The 19448-nt window shown below is 43.2% G+C and overlaps 1 protein-coding gene across 3 annotated transcripts in view; it reads right to left on the reverse strand.

Annotated features, from left to right (window-relative positions):
* TTLL9 (tubulin tyrosine ligase like 9) overlaps window positions 1-19448 on the reverse strand; it is a 390690-nt gene that overhangs the window by 167577 nt on the left and 203665 nt on the right. For 2 of the 3 annotated variants that reach the window (XM_030211201.1, XM_030211199.1), the window contains 3 exons: window positions 13023-13091; window positions 12778-12868; window positions 12644-12684 (listed from right to left, as the gene is read on the reverse strand). In XM_030211201.1, the coding sequence (XP_030067061.1) occupies window positions 12644-12684; window positions 12778-12868; window positions 13023-13091 (201 nt within the window). The remainder of the gene's footprint in view (window positions 1-12643; window positions 12685-12777; window positions 12869-13022; window positions 13092-19448) is intronic. The other variant, XM_030211200.1, reaches the window with a different exon arrangement.

The following is a 19448-nucleotide window of genomic DNA, read 5'->3' on the forward strand; positions in this document are numbered from 1 at the left end:
CTATGGTACTCAACTTAAAGACAAGTTATTTTTCATTTTTACTCTAATATCTATTAAACAAAAATTCCTGAAACCAATTTTAGACTTGTCCAGAGAAACCCAGACTACTTATTTGAACAGCAGGATTCCATAGTCAACTGTATCAAATGCCGCTGTTAAGTCAAATTGTAACAAAATCATATCCTTGCCCTTTGATAATTTTTGGTGTCCAAAACCAGAGAAAATAATAGCCCTTCAGTACTATAAAATAGTCTAAGCCTGAATTGTAAGGGGCTCAAACATTCATACTGTGGGAGCAAAAGACCCCTATATAAAGCACTATATATAGCACTACATGGCATTATACAACATATATATATATATATATATATATATATATATATATATATATATATATATATATATATATATATATATATATATATATATATATATAAAAAACTATAATATGTGGCACTACAAGTCAGAGACAGGCTCATTCAAACATCTTGATATACGCTGGGATAAAGCCTTCCATAAAGATTACAGGCCTTGAGTCAGAGGAGCCAAGGACTTCAGAATTTTCCTTGCCAGCTAGACTAACAAAATGGCTGGGACAACACTTGCATATTGTTTATGGAGCCATGGAAGATGACCTTGCAGCGATGCCAGTGGAACAGTATTGTGGTTTTTCAAATCACAACATCTGAAATAAACAAAGTTGTTATGACAAACATCAGAGGTGGTGCTTCGACCGCAAGGGCAGGATGCATGTCACTAACCCAGCTGCAGGCTGCAAACTATGCATAAAAAGAGGCTCTTATCCAAGGAAAAGGCTTTTGCTCTCCATCAGATCAGAGTGCAGTCCCTACTCTGCCACCTTGACTGATCTGCCTGAGGAACACTCTGCCACCTGTTGGACATTGGGTGGCATCTCTGTCCAGCCTGTATAGTTGCTGTGCTGTTGCTCTTGGGCTAGGATAACTGGCTGGACTAGAAGCCTATTTTAGGGTTTTGTGTGTATTTGCTTTAGGCTGAATAAAGGTAAGATCAGCTTTGCCATTATCCTTGCATCTCTTTCACTGCTTCTGCTACTATGCAAATAAATTATTTTCTATTTTTTTATATCTTTGGGTGCGGTGTCAGTACTTGTTAGTATATGTTGGTGTGAGGATTCAGATCTATAGATAAAGGGAACATAGTTATTTTCCAGATAGTACACTATCTGAAATCAAAATATTACTGTTTCATATTTTTCCCTAATTCATACTGAGTCACGTTCCCCAATTACACCCAAAAAGGGTGTAATCTGTGTATGCTCAACAGACTGGAGGTTCCACTGAGATAAGAAATAAGGTAAGGAGATCTCTTATCAGATAAAGGCTAAATTGCATCCTGTATTGAATACTTAGGTTTCATGGCTCTAGCTGACTTGTCTTTCATTGTTCAGACTGGGGCTTTGTTTTAGTAGAGGTTTGGAGCTCTTCTCAGAGTATGTTATCAATGTTTACAGTACATTGAGGACACATTTGGCAAACAATTCTGCTTTGGCAGCTCTCCCAGAAAAAGAGTCCTTGTAACAAACTGTTTCTTTTCTGAACAAGTAGTAAGCCATAAGAGACTGCCTAAGGCAGAAACACCCTGTTTAGACTCTGAGACAGCACTGTTTCATATGTCTGTAAGCACAGGTGCTTATTTACTGTATAAAACATAAACAGTGAATTGCAGGAGGTAGGGCTTTCCCCTAAAAGAATGATTAATTACAATGACTCAATTAATACTAACGAATCTTTAGTTTGACCCAGAAGTCACTGAACAGTAGCAAAGAAAAGGAGATTGCTGTAAGCCAGAGTTTCCCAACACGCGGTATGGATACCCCTGACACTTCCTCAGGGGTAAGCGGTGTGTAGCTCCCGGCCAAAAAAAAAAAAGCTCAATTCTAGGTCCCTCCTTTCGCTGTCGGGTTTCTCTCCATTCTGCTCCTTTAATACGCGATGGCATCCCTCTCTCCCTCTCCCCACCCCCATACATTTTCAAAACTGTCTTACAGAGGTTGCTGGCAGTGGGCAGCGATTCACAATGCTAGTGCTGACATTGGAGCCTTCTGTATGATGCAATTTCCTGTTTCTGCATAGGTGGATGTAAGGTTAGACAGAAGGCTCCAATGTTGACAAGGGCAGCGCGTTGTGAATCGCTGCCCACTTCCAGAAATCTCTGATAGTTTAAAAAAGGTATGGGGGGATGAGAGAGGGAGGGAGGGAGGGATGCCATCATGAATTAGAGAAGGAGCAAAAGGGAGTGAAGCTGGACCACTGGAGGGGGAGAAGAAATGCAGGACCGATGGTGGGTGGAATGAGGGATAAGGAGAAAATCTGGACCAATGATGGCAGAGTGGGTGAGTGGGGTGAGGTGAGGAGATGGAAAAAACTGGACTAATTTTGGGGGGGGGGGCTGGAGGGAGGGAAGGAGATGGAGAAATGCTGGACCAATGAAAGTGGGGGTAGGAGTATGGGTAGGCCTGGAGGGAGGAGAAATGCTGGGCATGGGTAGGTAGGTAGAGGGCTAATGGTGGGTCGGGTGAGGTAGAGGTAGGAGGAGAAAAGCTGGACTGAGTTGAAGTGAGGTAGGGTATGGGGGAGAAGGAAAAAAGCTGGACCAATGGTTGATTGGTTGGTAGATAGGTCAGAGAAGGAGAGAAGCTGGACCAATGATTGGTTGGTAGATAGGTCAGAGAAGGAGAGAAGCTGGACCAATGAGGGGAGAAGGAGCAAAACTGGACCAATGGTGGGTGGGGGGGGGGGGGGGGAGGGAAGAAGGAGAAAGTTGGACCAAATGAGTGGGGTGGGGAGGGAGAGGAGAAATATTGGACCACTAGGGAGGAGAAATGCTAGACAGGGGGAGAGGGCATAATGGTGACAAGGGGAGGGAAGAGAGAGAAGGATTCTAGACATTAAGTGGGAAAGAGTGGGGAGATACTGACTACTGAGGGAAAGGAGAAGAATGGGAGAGGGAGGAAATTGAGGGGAGAGAGAGCAGGGAGATGCTGACTACGAGGGAAGGAGAAGAAAGGGAGAGGGGGAGCTGACTGGGGGAAGGAGAGAGAAAAAGGGAGAAGTTACGTTGTTGGTCAAAAAGGAGAGAAGCTGCATTGTTGGGGCAGGGAATAAAGAGGAGACAGGGAAATGATAGGCTAAAAATGTTGGGGGTGTAGGAGAGAGGGAAGACATTTGGCTACAAGAGTAGGAGTGGAAAGAGAGAAGATGGGCTCTAAGGGTGGAGGTGGCAAGAAGGAGAGAGAGAGAAACAAGATGCTGAGCTACAAATGTGGAAGAAGGGGAAATGCTGAACATGATGGAACCAAGTGGGAAGAGGCCATGATGGGTTGTCAAGGAGATGAGTGAGTGGAGGTTTGTGAGTACAGAGTATAAAAATGTGGTAATGGAGGAGGGACAAAAAGGAATAAGAGAATGGGGAAGAAGTGACTTCAGAAATGGGTGAGCTAAGGACTTAGGGCACAAACAGGATTACTTCTTTGGTTGAAAAGTGAGAATACTGACTTGGTAAAGGTCAAGATGGTCTTATGGTCTTAGAGACACAGTATAGCTCCCTCCAGCAGGAACATAAAGAGCTGAAGCGTAAAAGAGAAGACTTGGTAAAAGACAAGATGGTTTTGGAGACACAGCATAGGTCATTCCAACCAGAGATCGATAGTTTAAACTTAGGAACTTAGGAAACATGAGCGAGAAAGAGAGGGTTTGTTACAAGCCAGAGTGTCTGCTGAGTCACAGCTCTGCTCTCTCCATAAGCTATATAATGGTCTACAGGAGGATCATAAGTTAATGTTCCAGCGGATACAGACACTTAAACAAGAATGCTGCCGGTTGTGCTTGCAGAATCACACTCTAGAGGAAAGGAACACTTCACTAATGGAAACTGATCAAACAGGGACTGAAGATGTCTTTGAGCAGATATGAACACTTAATGAGACCCTTGATAGTAAGGTGGATGTCCTTGAAAGCCATGATGAGGCAAAGAATCACTGCCTGTTTGACATCCAAAATAGGGTGTCAGTTTTGGAGCAATGCTGGGTAAGCCAGAGAGATGATGGAATGACACTAATGTGCAAGGCACTATAGGAACAGAACCTTACTTTACAGAAAGAAAATGAGGGTCTGCTTAGAGAGAAAAACACTGTAGAATGTATTTTGAGCTCTATGTCAATAGAACTAGTATGTTAAAGAAGGAACTTAAAAAGTGAAAGGTGAGAGGGATGCAGCCATGTGTTCATAAGCAAGTCTGGAAGATGATGTCATGACAGGGCACCTAGACTATGTACAAGAACAGCTCAAGGGTGTGGATGATCAATGTCTAACCATCCAGAGCCAGACCAACAAGGTGCAGCTGGATACCAAGAATTTGGTGAAATATTCAGAAGAAATGAAACAAGACCTTAAGCCTTTAGCAGAGAAGGTACCTATACTTGAGCAGCACAATGACCAGCTTCATCAGGAAGGAGATTGGGAAGCAGTTGTTCTGGAGAGACTTACTTTGGTCCCAGAGACCTTTCCTGACCAGGAGTTGGAGCATGAGTCGGATGTAGAAGAGGATGGAGAGGTGAGCATTAAAGACCCATAAGCCATTCAAGACAAAACACGGGGCTATCTCAAAAAAGCAACACTCCTAGAAGAGAGCTGGAGGACATCACCAGCCATAGAAGGTCACGGGTCCACACACAAACTCCGGTTCAGGAGTGCCCTTCCTACATCCTCTGGTCCTGGTCATCTTCTAGGGAGGCTAAGCCAGTAACTCGTGTCATGGAGTCAAGAGTAGTGAGCCCTTGGGCCACTACTGGCGACTGGTAGCAGCAGGCAAACCACCCAAACAAGGATCTAAGCTGGAAACGGACAGGAGCTGAGTGGAAGACAGGCAGGACTGGAACAAGCTGGACCAGAATAAGCTGGACTGGAGTTGAAGCTGAAAACAGGTAGGACTGGAACAGAAGCTGAAGGTAGGCAAGACTGGAACTGAAGCTGAAGGCAGGCAGGGCTGGAACAAGCAGGACTGGAACTGAAGCTGAAGGCAAGCAGGGCTAGAACAAGCAGGACTGAAACAGAAGCTGAAGGCAGGTAAGAAGGGCAACAAGCACACGCAGAGAACTCGTCTGAAGACATCTGTTACAAAGACAAAGAATGAAAGTTCCAAGGTGCTTTATAAAGGAACTTACTGATGATGTCACAAGTGAGAGTGAGGCTTGGCTACAGGAATACTAGAGTGAGGCCTGGCTACAGGAACACTAGAGTGAGGCCTGGCTACAGAAACACGAGTGAGGCTTGGCTGCAGGAACACCCGAATAGAACTGGCATGATCTCTGATACAGGACTGAGAAACGGAAAAAGCCATCCACAGCAGCCATAGGGCCTGGTCACCGGGAGGAGAGGTGAGTGTAGGCATGGGACACAGCCACAACTGTAACAACTTGTAGCAAGAGGATAACGGAACTTAGGAAGATGGTCCCCCATTCAGTAGGAGAGGAATGGTTTCCATAAAGGATCATCAGTGTCGGGTTCATGAAACGGTAGAAGCCCTAGGGTTGGGACGAAAATATAATCGATATTCTCAGACTTCTGCCGACAAGTCTTAGCTACCATAACCTCCTATGAAGTCTGTAATGACCTGTTCCTTGCCAAATCCAGAGGCCACTACTCCATCCTCATCCTCCTGGATCTATCCGCTGCTTTTGACACTGTCAATCATGACTTACTTCTTGCCACACTGTCCTCATTTGGGTTCCAGGGCTCTGTCCTCTCCTGGTTCTCCTCCTATCTCTCCCACCGCACCTTCAAAGTTCACTCTCATGGATCTTCCTCCACCCCCATCCCCTTATCTGTTGGTGTTCCCCAGGGATCGGTCCTTGGACCCCTTCTCTTCTCAATCTACACCTCTTCCCTGGGCTCCCTGATCTCATCTCATGGTTTCCAGTATCATCTCTATGCTGATGACACCCAACTGTATCTCTCCACACCAGACATCACCGCGGAGACCCAGGCAAAGGTATCGGCCTGCTTATCCGACATTGCTGCCTGGATGTCCAACCGCCACCTGAAACTGAACATGTCCAAGACCGAGCTTATCGTCTTTCCACCAAAACCCACTTCTCCTCTTCCTCCACTTTCTATCTCAGTTGATAACACCCTCATCCTCCCCGTCTCATCTGCCCGCAACCTCGGAGTCATCTTTGACTCCTCTCTTTCCTTCTCTGCGCATATCCAGCAGATAGCCAAGACCTGTCGCTTCTTCCTCTTTAACATCAGCAAAATTCGCCCTTTCCTCTCTGAACACACCACCCGAACTCTCGTCCACGCTCTCATTACCTCTCGCCTGGACTACTGCAACTTACTCCTCACCGGCCTCCCACTTAGCCATCTATCCCCCCTTCAGTCTGTTCAGAACTCTGCTGCACGTCTCATATTCCGCCAGAACCGATATACTCATATCACCCCTCTCCTCAGGTCACTTCACTGGCTTCCGATCAGATACCGCATTCAATTCAAGCTTCTCCTTCTTACCTACAAATGCACTCAGTCTGCTGCCCCTCACTACCTCTCTACCCTCATCTCCCCTTACGTTCCCGCCCGTAACCTCCGTTCACAGGATAAATCCCTCCTCTCAGTACCCTTCTCCACCACCGCCAACTCCAGGCTCCGCTCATTCTGCCTCGCCTCACCCTATGCTTGGAACAACCTTCCTGAACCCTTACGCCAAGCCCCCTCCCTGCCCATCTTCAAGTCTTTGCTTAAAGCCCACCTCTTCAATGCTGCGTTCGGCACCTAACCCTTACCGTTCAGTGAATCCAGACTGCCCCAATTTGACTGCCCCGATCGGACCGACCGTTCACTTGTCTATTAGATTGTAAGCTCTTTGAGCAGGGACTGTCTCTCTTTGTTAAATTGTACAGCGCTGCGTAACCCTAGTAGCGCTCTAGAAATGTTAAGTAGTAGTAGTAGTATGAAAAAATGAATTTGGCTGCATTTGAACAGGTGCTGGTTAAGCATTATGGACCATATAAAGATCCTTTTCAGGCTCGATGTGCAGCATATAGAATGAAATGTAAAGAAGATCAGTCACCCAGAAGCTATGTGTTAAGACAGACGTATTGTTCTTTTTAGCCCAATTCCCAGGAAATGGAGGATGCAGAGTTCAAGGCCTTATTTTTAAGAACCTTCACACTCAATCTAAAAATCTATCTGGCAAATAAGAAACATGGACCCATCTCCATCTTCGTGAGCCGAGCAGTTGTATGAGGATGTCCAGTGACACAGCAAGTCAAAACAGGGTAAGAAAGGCCCAGCAGAAGACCAAGAATTGCAAGTTTGAAGTTAGCTTGGTCCAAGCTGCCCTGATATTGAAGGTAGATGATTCCCCTGTGCCTCTCCAAGATAGGAAGAGGTCTCCTGCTAGACCATCCACTAGGAAGACATATCAGTCGACTCCAACAAATCAACCAATAGAGAACAGCAAGTCAGCCAGGTGTGGCAAGAAAAGTGAATTTTCTCCGGACTCCTCCACACAGTCTGTTCGCGGATGGGACACCGGTAAACCTGACTCAGAATACTCGATGCAATTGAGTAATCTTGAACCCCTCATGTTATGTCTTTTGCAGCAGAGAGACACAAAGCCAAATCAACCTTTCAAGGGGAAGTGGAAGAAGTTTCCCAAGAAAACTGAACCAGAAACCTCTAGATCCACCCAATCAGAAATAAAGGCCGGTTCCTCTATAGAAGGGGACAAACTACTGTTAGGCAAAGAACTTCTGAAAAGGTTCCAACCTGTCCTACTTTATTTTCAGATCATGTGGCTACAGGTTAAACATCCTATCCCGTATGGGCTGGTGAAACAAGTCAAAGGAGTTTGTGGATCTTGTCGGGTTGAGCAGATGAAGGAATTTGTCTGTATTAACTTCCAAAGGTCAGCTGACCCTTGCCTTCTGGAACTCAAACCAGAGACTGAATCAGGTCAATCTGGTCAGGACAACGTGGTGACGGTGCCAAAGAGGGCAGTATCCGATGTGGGTGAGTCCTGACAGTATACTGGTAAATTTGAAAGAAACTGGGGCCTGGCAGCCAGGAAGGTTCCTGAGTTTGAACTGTTTCGCATGGCCTCCACCCTTGGTACTCACCCATAAATGTTGAGTGAAATATCAAGAGAGGGAGGTGAATTACAGGTGGATTAAACACTGGGGAATGTCTGGCAGGTAAAAGCCAGGTTGTTGATACCCAGCGATGTGCCACTCGCTAACACCACTCTCTCGCGACAATTCAGAGCACAAGGGATCAGCAAGTGTGTAAAATGCCAGCCCAGGACCCTTCTTGTGCCCGGCCTAAGGATCAGGCATGTTCTGGGGGTTATCAATGTCCCCACGCGGTTGGGAAATAAGGACTTAATGCACAATTGTCATGTTGTGCAGAACCTCCAATAGCCACCCCTCCTAGAATCAAAATGTCTAGTACAATTGGGAGCCATAGTTGATCACTTACACAATGTACTGTAGAGTAGATTGGAAGGCAGCCCCGTGGGCCTACCGGGAACGCAGACAGCCCTCACATCTGGTCAGACAGTACCACAGGTGTGCAAGATTGAGAGTGCCCAGAACGTTACAATACCAGGAGGTGTGCAGGACCTTCCTTTAAAATTCTGTATCCTCCCGGCCCATCAAACCCTTGATAAAGTGGCCTTCTTCAACCCAAATACTTGATTTAGGGAATTGGGATTAACCACCTGTGCTGTGCCAAGCATAGAAATGATCGAGACCCCTATTTACCTGCTGGTTATGAACCTCCTGCCAGAGGCTGTCATTGTTTGTAACAGGGAGGCCTTGGGCTTCTTAGTAGGGGAATTCTTTCCTGTAGTTGAGGTTTGTTTACTTGTTATTGGCCCAGCATCCAAAGCCTGGGATTGTTGCCGGGGGGGGGGGGGGGGGGGGGGGGGGGGGAGACACACAGGGACACCTGAGTGTGTATATACCGCACCACGGGGTCTCATGGATGAGTTGTTTATTTGACCATATGAGAATATGTCAACTTCTAGGAGGCTAGAGAAAGACTGTCTGCTCCTCTCATACAAGGGTGGTGGGGCATCTTTGGATCTACCCCACTCAACCCCTCAGGTGATGAATACTGTGCAGACAACCTCTTTGCATGACAACGTAGAAGAATCTGTGGAGATAGACGTCAATCAACCTTTTCCTGGGTTTGAGAGCATAGTGAAGGAACAGGTTACCCAGACTGATGCCCGTACCACTGAAGAAGAGAGACAACAGCTTAAGAACCTGATCTATAAATATCAGGACCGCTTCGTAGTTGATTCATATGATTATGGGCTGAATGACCTCCATGTCACGCGTGTTCCAACCAAACCCAACAGTAAGCCTGTCTTTGTATGCTCATTAACATTTTATGAGTCTGTGCAAGAGATTCTACATCCCTTGGAAGTTCGAGGCATTGTCTGGCATGTAATAGCACCTATAATTCGCCTGTATGGCCTATTCGGAAGAAACAAAACACTTGGAAAATTCGTCTGGACTACTGTCAACTAAATAAGCAAATACCATGGCCTCAGTGGCCAATAGCCCCATTAGACCAGAATCTGGCCACCATAAGAGGTTCTGTTTTTTTTTTTTTTTTGTTTATATCACAACAAGGAGAGTACTAGTACTATGTAACACAACAATCTCTCTGAAATGATGGCAAATAATACTTTCACAAGACTATGGTTCTGTGAAGTGCATAAGGTTTATAATAAGAAAAGGGGAAAAAGCCTCCGAGACCAGCCCAACCACGAACCCAAATAATTGTTTTCAAAAACAAGGGTTGAGGAAACTCAATGGGCTATTTATCATCACAGGTACAAAAAACCCCTTATTTCTTTAAGTTCAAAATGCTAAACTTCACAGAACTGACTACGGATGGATCCACAAAAAAAAGTGAAAGATTACTTAACTTAAACTTCAAGTGCAGTAAATAACGTGTAAGTGGTCGGTCCGTCACACCGACTTTGGCCAGAGTTTTGCTGAAAATAGCTGTCTCAAGGCATGGGAGACCTTAAAAAATGTATTAAATAAAATCATTAGGGTGCAAAAAGAAAAACGTGCACATTAAATCATCAAAGTGCAAAACCAGAAACATAAACGTGTGCAAGAGCAAATCATGATCCATAAAGTCAAAAAACTAAAGTACATAGTTTAAAAGAAGTACTTGCCAGTAGTTTTAAACACGTTCGATCTTCTTGCTATGGGATCCCCACCAAAATGGCCGTGGTGTTTTTGCTTTATAGGATTAGGATTCAGTATCCACTGATGTCATATCCTGTCATGTTGCTTTAAACAGTGTTCTCTTACCAGAAAATGTTGTGGGACCTTTCCTCTCTCTATATAGTTAAGATAAATGAATAAATATGTGACTGCAGTAGTACTATTCAGTTAATTCCAGGGTGGTTTGGGGATGGAGCAGAGGTGGAGCTAGAAGATAATGTGTTTATGAGCTTGTTAGGTTCAGTTCTAGATTCAATAGGATATTTTGGTTGTTCATATGCAGATGATATATCTGTGTTGATTCCAGTGACAGCAAATGTTTCGATACACAAACCTTCATCTCTAATTCATTCTTGGGCAAGTCAACATCTACTAAAGCTTAATATGGTCAAAACTAAACTACTATATTTCAGTAATGATGTATCAATGGTCCCTCTTAATGTTACACTTTACTCAGGAGAACAGTTATTTTTTTGAATTAATAATGGAACCTCAAGTAAAGTATCTGAGTAAAAAGATATTTTTCAAATTGCCTCAGTTAAGAACAATAAGATCTGTTTTCACTTTTGACCATTTTTGCATGTTGGTACAGGCTATAGTTCTGTCCCAACTGGACTACTGTAATGCTCTGTATATTGGCTTAAATTCAAGACTTACTAGTAGCTTACAACTCCTATAAAATACTGCAGCCAAGTTGATTTACAGATGTTCTTGCTTTGCTCATGTGACACCTTTGTTCAAAAGCTTGCACTGGCTGCCATTGCACACACAAGCTGCATTTAAAAATGCTTGTATAGTTTTTTTAATTTTGCAGGGAAATTGTTCTTCTCACCCAATTTTTTGGAAGAATTCTCATTTTAATTCCACCTTATTATTGGGATTTTTGTTAAAAAGATTTGCTATATAAAAGTTTTTGATAGTTCCTTTATTTACCAAGCTAGTAAATTACGGAGCTCAATTCCTGAACAAATATGTAACCTTCTGGGATATTTACAGTTCCGCAAAGGATTAAAAACGTCTTTGAAAAATATTTAGATAATTAAAACAGCTGAGCTCTTCTGATCTTTGATTCTGTTTTTTTTACTTTACTGTAACCTGCTTAGATGGAAGCGGGATATACATCTGGAGAATAGCCATGTACTGCTGATTATTGGTACTGGTGCACAGATAGCTCTCCACATACATAACAGTCCTAACTGGCCTCTATAGTTAACTAGGTACCAGCATTAAATATCACTGGCACCCAGATAACTTACAGGAGACACCAAAGACCTGGATATTCAGTGCCAGTACCAGGATATAGGATGACAATGAATATCTGGATATGTCAGCTCACAGCTGCCAGAATTAAAAAAAACCCCACTGACTATTATATCTCAGTTCTGGATTGGTTGTTTATGAGTTTGATAAAAATTAAAATTAGAAATACAAATTAAAAAAGAAAACATTGACTACCATGGGCTGAATATTGACCCAAAGTGTCTCTCTTCTAACCTTCTCTATGGATCAATATTGGGAGGAACAGTTCTCTTCACTATTTGGATGTTTGTTGAATGCTCCACAGATACCTGAAGGCAATTAATCCCTCTCAGAAATCAGATTGTATGTTTGTTCAATTCTGTGGTCCTTGCAAGAGATAAACAGCTTCCCAAGTCTTCCCAGGTAGATAAGGGAAACCATTTTGTTGGCATATTTAATAAAAGACCTCTAAGCTCTAGAGGTTCTCATGGCCCACTGTAAGAGTCCAGGCTTTAGAACATTTGTAGGATGGCCACCTGGTCCTCCCTGCATTCTTTTACCAGGCAATTCAGGTTGAAAAGCAGCCTTGACTTCTTCTCACCCTGAATAGGGTTTGGATATGTCCAGTGTAGCAGGATGATAAGGAAGATGAAAATTATATTTTCCTTGCTGATTCACTTTCCTTGAATCCTGCTTGACCAGACCAAAACCCTCTTAGGAAGGCAGCTTTTGATATAGGCCCATCTTTGTGAAGATTAGTATGTGTTTCTCTTTGTGGAAGGAACTTCAAGCTTTTCTATTTCTCTCTTTGTTCTGTTGCCTTCTTCTATTGGTAGAGTGTTGAAGGAGGGGGAGTTTACAGTATTCTTCATATTAATTGTCAGTTGGTTCCAATACCATTGCTTTGACATTAGGATACTGGCAAACACCTCACCTGTGCCACTCAAGTATTGCAGTGAAGATGCCACTGAAAAGCTGTTGTCCTCTGTCTCCATCTTGGACTTGAACCAGCAGGATTCAAAAAATGGAAATTAACAACTAAGAATCAATTTTCCATATAAAACTAAAGACAACTCTGGTACTGAAGAGTGTTGCAAAGAGCACAACAGGTTCACTTACCGACGTTACAAGAACATAAACTCGCAGGTCAAACTTTCGCCCTGAAATCAAATCGTATAGTGTGAAAGACATAAGTATGAAAGCCTTGAGAAAAACATTATTTGTCACAAGGGGGTGTAAAGAGCTACGCCTACCACCAATTAAATAAGGGTTTTCTATATAACGTTGTGCCACGTAATTTTCCACTTGGATTTCTTCCTTTTGATCATCTGATCGTCCTCCATCCTAGTAAAAAGAACAAATGGGATAAAAATTAGAGCAGAGGAGGCCAAGATGTGGCTTTCAAGTCATCCTAAGACTGACCCTGTACAGATTCCATTCTACCCCTCTCTCTGCACATTTCACTCCAAAAACAATGAACCATGATATCAACCCTTACCTTCCTCCAATCCATGATATCTTTGAGCTTCCGAAAGAGGAAAATGCCCCTTCCCTGAGACCTAGCCACCTGTAGAAAGTATAAAAATTACTATAATGAGTCCTAACATCTTCTATACAGTTGTACTTGATCTCTAGCAATCTACCCTTACTATTTTCTTCTGTGTCTTGTCACAAATTTCCTGCTCTGCTGGTAGGCTATTTCAGATATTCAGTACCCTGTCAGAGGGATAGCAATTCTAAAAAACATTTCTAATTAAGTCTAAGTAGAGGGTGTTTGAGAGGTTAAAGAAATGACAGGGTGCTGACCTATTATGATACTGTGCTGTATTAAGCTTTGCTGTTTTTTTTGCATCTGAATACATTGTGAACTGTCTCAAGTTTCTCAGGAAAGATGAGGGGGGGAGCCTGCCACCCACTGAAGTGGCGGTAAGGGCTGCCTCGCTAACCCGGCAGTAACCGGGCAGACACTGCCTGATTACCGCCGGGTACACATCAGTGCTACAAAAATAAATATATTTTTGTAGCACCAGATATGATGGCATGCTGGGGGTGGGAACTACCACCGAGCTGCTGTGGTAGCCCAGTGGTACTTCCTTTTTAGTGAGTGGTAAGCCCAAGGCTTACCGCCACTTTGTAAAAGGGGCTCTATATCAGGTTGATAACAAATGCTTTTTAATATGCGTTAGTTAAGACTTTTATGTTTTTTATACTTGGGGTTTGGCTTACTAGGTTGGGAGGGGTTGAATAGAATTGGAGTATCTAACTCTTCTTTTATTCCAATGATTTGTAATGGAATTAGATGGGTTAAAGGCAATCAAAGGGTAAATTTGAATACTACGCATGGGGTTATAGATTGTGCTCCACTGCCACAGTGTATACCAGAGGATGTAATTGATAATAGAATTATAAGAAGAAAGGATAGAAGTAGAAATATGAGTAATTTGAGAAAGGCGAATATAGACTATCCTCCTGCTGAAAACGTTGTGGTAGTAGAATGTATCTATTTTAATGCTTGCTCTGTCAGTAACAAAAAAGATTTGGGGCCCTGTTTACTAAGATGCGCTAGCGCTTTTAGCGTTCGCTAACACTAGAGACACCCATAGGAATATATTTATTTTATTTCCATTTTGCTCACACCTTTTTCAGTAGTAGCTCAAGGTGAGTTACATTCAGGTACACTGCATATTTCTCTGTCCCAGGAGGGCTCACAATCTTGGTTTGTACCTGAGGCAATGGAGGGTTAAGTGACTTGCCCAAGATCACAAGGAGCAGCAGTGGGATTTGAACTGGCCACCTCTGGATTGCAAGACCGGTGCTCTAACCACTAGGCCACTCCTCCACTCCGCTGTAGCATTAGCATGTGTTAATTTTTAGCACAAACGCTAGTGCGCCTACAGCGCGGCTTAGTAAACAGGGCCCTTGGTTGGGGATTTGATTAGGGAAAGACAACCTGGAGTGATCCTGATTACTGAAAAATGGCTTCCTAATTTAAATTCTCCATTAATCTTATCAATTTGCCCTGCTGGTTATAGAATTATCCATTTAATAGATCACACAAGAAGAGAGGAGGGTTAGCATTAATATATAGGAATTTTTACAATTTTAAACTTGTAGATAATGGACTGAAGAAGGATTTGGAATATATGATTTGTCAGTTTTTAAATAATAATGGAAAGAAAACTATGGGTTTTCTCTTACTCTACAGACTACCTGGAAATTGGAAGTTGGTTCATAAGAAAGTAACTGAAGATATTAGTCAATATATGACAATGTTTGATAGACTGATTTTGTTAGGAGATTTGAATCTTCATTTAGAAAATGATTTGATTTATCAGTTCATTCTTTTAAGGAATTTTTACTATCATTAAATTTACAGCTGTGCTCTATTTACTGTGACCCATAATAAAGGTCATACATTAGATATAATTCATATCTAATAATAACGGTACTGACCCTTGTTGGTAGTATATCTTGGGAATCTATGATATGGACCGATCATTATTTGGCTACATTTGATATCTGAATACTTGAAAATTTTAATGTTATTAAGAGTAATGGAAACTTTGAAAGGAAAGTTTTATCCCATAAGTATCTGAAACAGATATATCCGGATTGAAGTTACAGAAGCTTTAGATTTTAATGTCTTAAATATACAAGGAATGCTCCATACTTGGGATATAACAGTAACAGGGATCTTAGATAAGCTAGCTCCTTGCATGAGAAATTGACAAATAAGTCTGAATATCCTTGGTATACAGAGGCATTACAGGAATTAAAAAGAATTGTAGAAAGTATGAAAGGCAAAGGAGGAAACCAGAGAAAGTTGTATGTGTCAGACTTGAGAGGCAATATTAGAATTTATAAAAGGCTATTCAGGTATCTAAGCTTCAGTTTTATGATAAGAAGATAACTGAATCTGAGAACTCTTCTAAAACGCTTTTTAGAATATATTCAGAATTCACTGATATTGATAGAACTAAAATATTTCTGAATCATCTCAGCCTTTCTGCAGATCAATTAGCTACTTTTTTTAAAAATCAAAGGTAAATATTATCCACCAGATATTTGTTTCAAATAATAATACTATGGACTTTAGTGATGAAAAGCTCTGCTGGACTATAAATGAGCAATTATGAACTCCTCACCATTTGCTTGAGGTTTTCTGCCCTGAGTCTTGTGACAGCAAGTAAAACGCAGAAAAACTGACTAGATTTTTTTTTTTTTTTTGGGGGGGGGGGGGGGGGGGGGGTGGAAGGCTGTAACCTAGAGCCTTGTTCTTAACTTTGCAAAGTGTGTGCATGGGAATGGGACCGTTGAACTTAATTTTAGCTCTGGAGGAGTAAGAGTCAGCTATGTGTTGAACTTTGATAAGGGTTTGCTGTATTTGGAACTCTGATATTTTCTTTAGGAGCATGGTGACTGGAGAACCAGAAACACCGGACCGGCTTCGGATCTGGGTTTTGGGTTTTTTTCTCTTTTTTTTCCTCCCATTTCCAAGAGGGAGTTAAAGAGCACCCAGACCAGGTGACCCGGATGGCGCAACACCCTTGCGTGATGCTACATGATGACTACAAGGATGGGATTGCTGGAGCTTCCCTGCTGCTGACCCTAGTGACAGAAGAACCCCAATACCTTTAGCAAGGCGATTTTATCAGTGGTCACACCAAGTAAGGACGTCTAGTGTGGACTCTAGCTGAACTTGTGTGATGGCTAAAGGTTACAAGAGTGAGGGGTGTCCACAGGGCCAGCTGATATCAGCCTCTCAAAAGGGCTTTAAAGGAAAACGCCCTTGGTTTTGTTTGTTCTTTGCAGGTGGCCCGGCAGTATGGATCCAAAGGGGGTATTCTAGTGGATGGCCACATAGTTCCAGAAGCAGCAGAAACCCTCGATGTTATTCAAGCACAACAACAGCCTCTGTTGGATCTGCTGCAGGATGATCTAAAGGCCACAAAAGAGAAAGTGATTATTGGACCTCCATAAGTATGGGTTCCACCTCTGTTCCGGCATTGGCTGTGGCAGGACTGCAAAGCTTTAGCCCATTTTCTTTGGAGAAATTAGGCAAGAAGAATGACATGGATGACTATTTGGGGACTTCTGAAAGGGTAGCAGTAGCTGTGGGATAGCCACCAAACCAGTGGGATGTAAGGCTAGCTGCATCCTTAACACGGGAAACGCTAGCCACTTATCTACGGATTATCCCACTGTCAAAGCAGCCATTAAGGATAGGTTAGGACTTACTAAGGACACTTACAGAAGAAGGTCTTTCAGGGAGGCCACCTTGGGCAAACAAGAAAGACCTTGGGTCCTTGCTCAGAGATTGTTGGAGTTAGCCGCTAAATGGCTGGAACCAGAAGGCAAAACTCTGTCACAAATTATGGAAGTAGTAGTTTTGGAGCAATTCCTTTTAGCTATTCCTGGGAAAGTCCACAGGAGGCTGATTAAGCAAGGATGCAAGTCCATAAAAGAGGCCACCCGAGGGGGAAGATTTATATTTTGAGGTCCAAATAGCCCAATCTCATTCTCCCTTCCCAAAAGGCCCCAATTTTCAGTTAGGTAGGCCAATTAGCCTGGATTCCCCTTAAGAATCAGCCTGGGGGAGGAGAGAAGGAGAAGCTTCCCATTCAGAAGGGAAAGAGGAACCCAAATGCTTCCAGTGTAGGAAATCGGGGCTGTAGGGGAAAACTCGATTATTGGGGGAAAAGTGAGAAGGGGGATGCTGCCAGATGTAGTGGTAAAAGGGATTCCTGTTAGTGCCTTGCTGGATTCTGGTGCCAATTAAAGTATAATACCCTGGAAGTTATGAGAGAAATTGCAGGGGGCAGCTGACAGAAAGGGAAAATAGGTACCAGGGGACTGTGAAAATCAATGTATACATCCCAGGACTGGGGTTCTGTGGAGGGTCTCGGTAGCAGTACTCCCTAGTCTTCCCCATGACCTAGTACTGGGGAAGGATTGGCCTCATTTACCAAATGTTTAAAAGAGTTGGAGGGTTGGATGTCCAGAGAGCCAGCCTCAGGAAGGAAGAAACCCTGTCCGAAATGTTTCCTTTTCAGGAAGGGTAATTGGAAGCCCAGGGAAAGAAAGGAAGGGAAAGGGTTTTAAGGAGAAAAAAAGGAAGGTTAGGGCTCGAGCTGTCGGTGATCTGAATTTGGGAAGGAATTCCCTGGGCCACTGAGGAACTAGTCAGGAAGTTTCCTTCCTTCAGCCATGAGCAAAAGGCTGACCAGCCTTAAAAAGAAATATGAACAAGCCCTCAATTCCAGTAGCTCAAGTTTTCAAAGGTTTATGTTGGAACAAGGAGTACTGTACTATGAAGTCCCAGATCCTGGGGGAACAGATAGCAAAAAGCAGTTGGTATCTTTAAAAACCTGGTCCTGAAAATAGCCCATGATCATCCTTTAGCTGGTCATAAAGTGATACAAAGTACTATGAGACAAATGCCGGGAAGGTTTTATTAGCCAGGGGTTTATAGAGAGGTACAACTGTACTGCATCTCATATCCCCAGTGTCAAAAGGTGTTAAGCTCCTGTCCTCCCCAGGCCCCACTTATCCCTTTACCCATCATTAAGGAACCTGTAACACATCTAGCTATGGATTTAATAAGACCCATAATTAACACTCCACAGGGTTTCACATACATTCTGGTCGTCATGAACCAGGCCACCCAGTTTCACTGGGTGGACCCTTTGAGGAACATGTTGGCTAAGGCAATAGCGGCCGAATTAAGTAGTTTGGCAAGATAGGGTTGCCCAGGGAAGTGTTGACAGACCTGGGGTCAAATTTCATGTCTGACAGGTTGAGACAGGCATGGGAAGCCTTTGACAAAAGCATATTATTATTATTATTTATGGCATTTATACCCCGCTCTTTCCCGCTCGATAACAGGCTCAGTGCGGCTTACAGGATATGGTACAGTGTATCACAGAGCTAACACAAAGTAAGGTACAAAGTACACAGAGTATGGTATGAAGTATAACAGAGATGATCCAGTTGTAAGGTACAAAGTAAGGTACAAGGTACACAGAGTATGGTACGAAGTATAACAGAGATGATCCAGTTGTAAGGAGTAAGACAATTGGGAGAGTTGTGGGGGAGAGGCTTGGAGTAAGGGTAGCGTGGTTAAGTTCGAGAATTAAGTTGGGTTATTTGGGTAAGCATGTCTGAAGAGGTAAGTTTTCAGCAGCTTACGGAAGGGTAGATGTTCATTGGTTGTTCGGATGTGTCGAGGTATTGCGTTCCAGAGTTGGCTGCCTATAACTGAGAAGTTGGATGCATAGTAGGTTTTGTATTTGAGGTTTTTCCAATTGGGAAGATGGAGATTAAGGTAAGTACGGGAAGATTTGGACCTGTTCCTGGCTGGAAGATCGATCAAGTTGTTCATGTAGCTTGGAGATTCCCATGAAGGATCTTGTGGATCATTGTGTGGGCTTTGAAGTTTATGCGTTCCTTGATAGGGAGCCAGTGAAGTTTTGCACGAAGTGGTGTTGCACTTTCAAATCGTGGTTTGCCAAAGATGAATCTGGCTTCTGTGTTTTGGGCAGTTTGGAGTTTTTTCATGATTTGGGCTTTGCAGCCGATGAAGATACTGTTGCAGTAGTCGGCATGGGTGAGTACTGTAGATTGCACTAGATTGCGGAAAGTTTTTTGTGGGAGGAATGTTTTACTCTTTTCAATAACCACATCATGTTGAACATTTCTTAGTCGTGGCTTTTGCATGGGTTTCCAAGGTTAGGTGTTGTCTAGTGTTACTCCTAGGATTTTTAGATTGTCAGATATTGGGATTGTAACGTCTGGTGTGTTCAGGGTGGTTGGGAGCAGAGTAGCGTGTTTGTGATGAGAGGATCAGGCATTGAGTCTTTTCTTTGTTCATTTTCATCTTGAAAGCGTTGGCCCAGGATGATAGGGTGTTCATGGCAGAGGTTAT

The sequence above is a fragment of the Microcaecilia unicolor genome, chromosome 8, assembly GCF_901765095.1.
Source record: "Microcaecilia unicolor chromosome 8, aMicUni1.1, whole genome shotgun sequence".
Classification (NCBI taxonomy): Eukaryota; Metazoa; Chordata; class Amphibia; order Gymnophiona; family Siphonopidae; genus Microcaecilia; species Microcaecilia unicolor.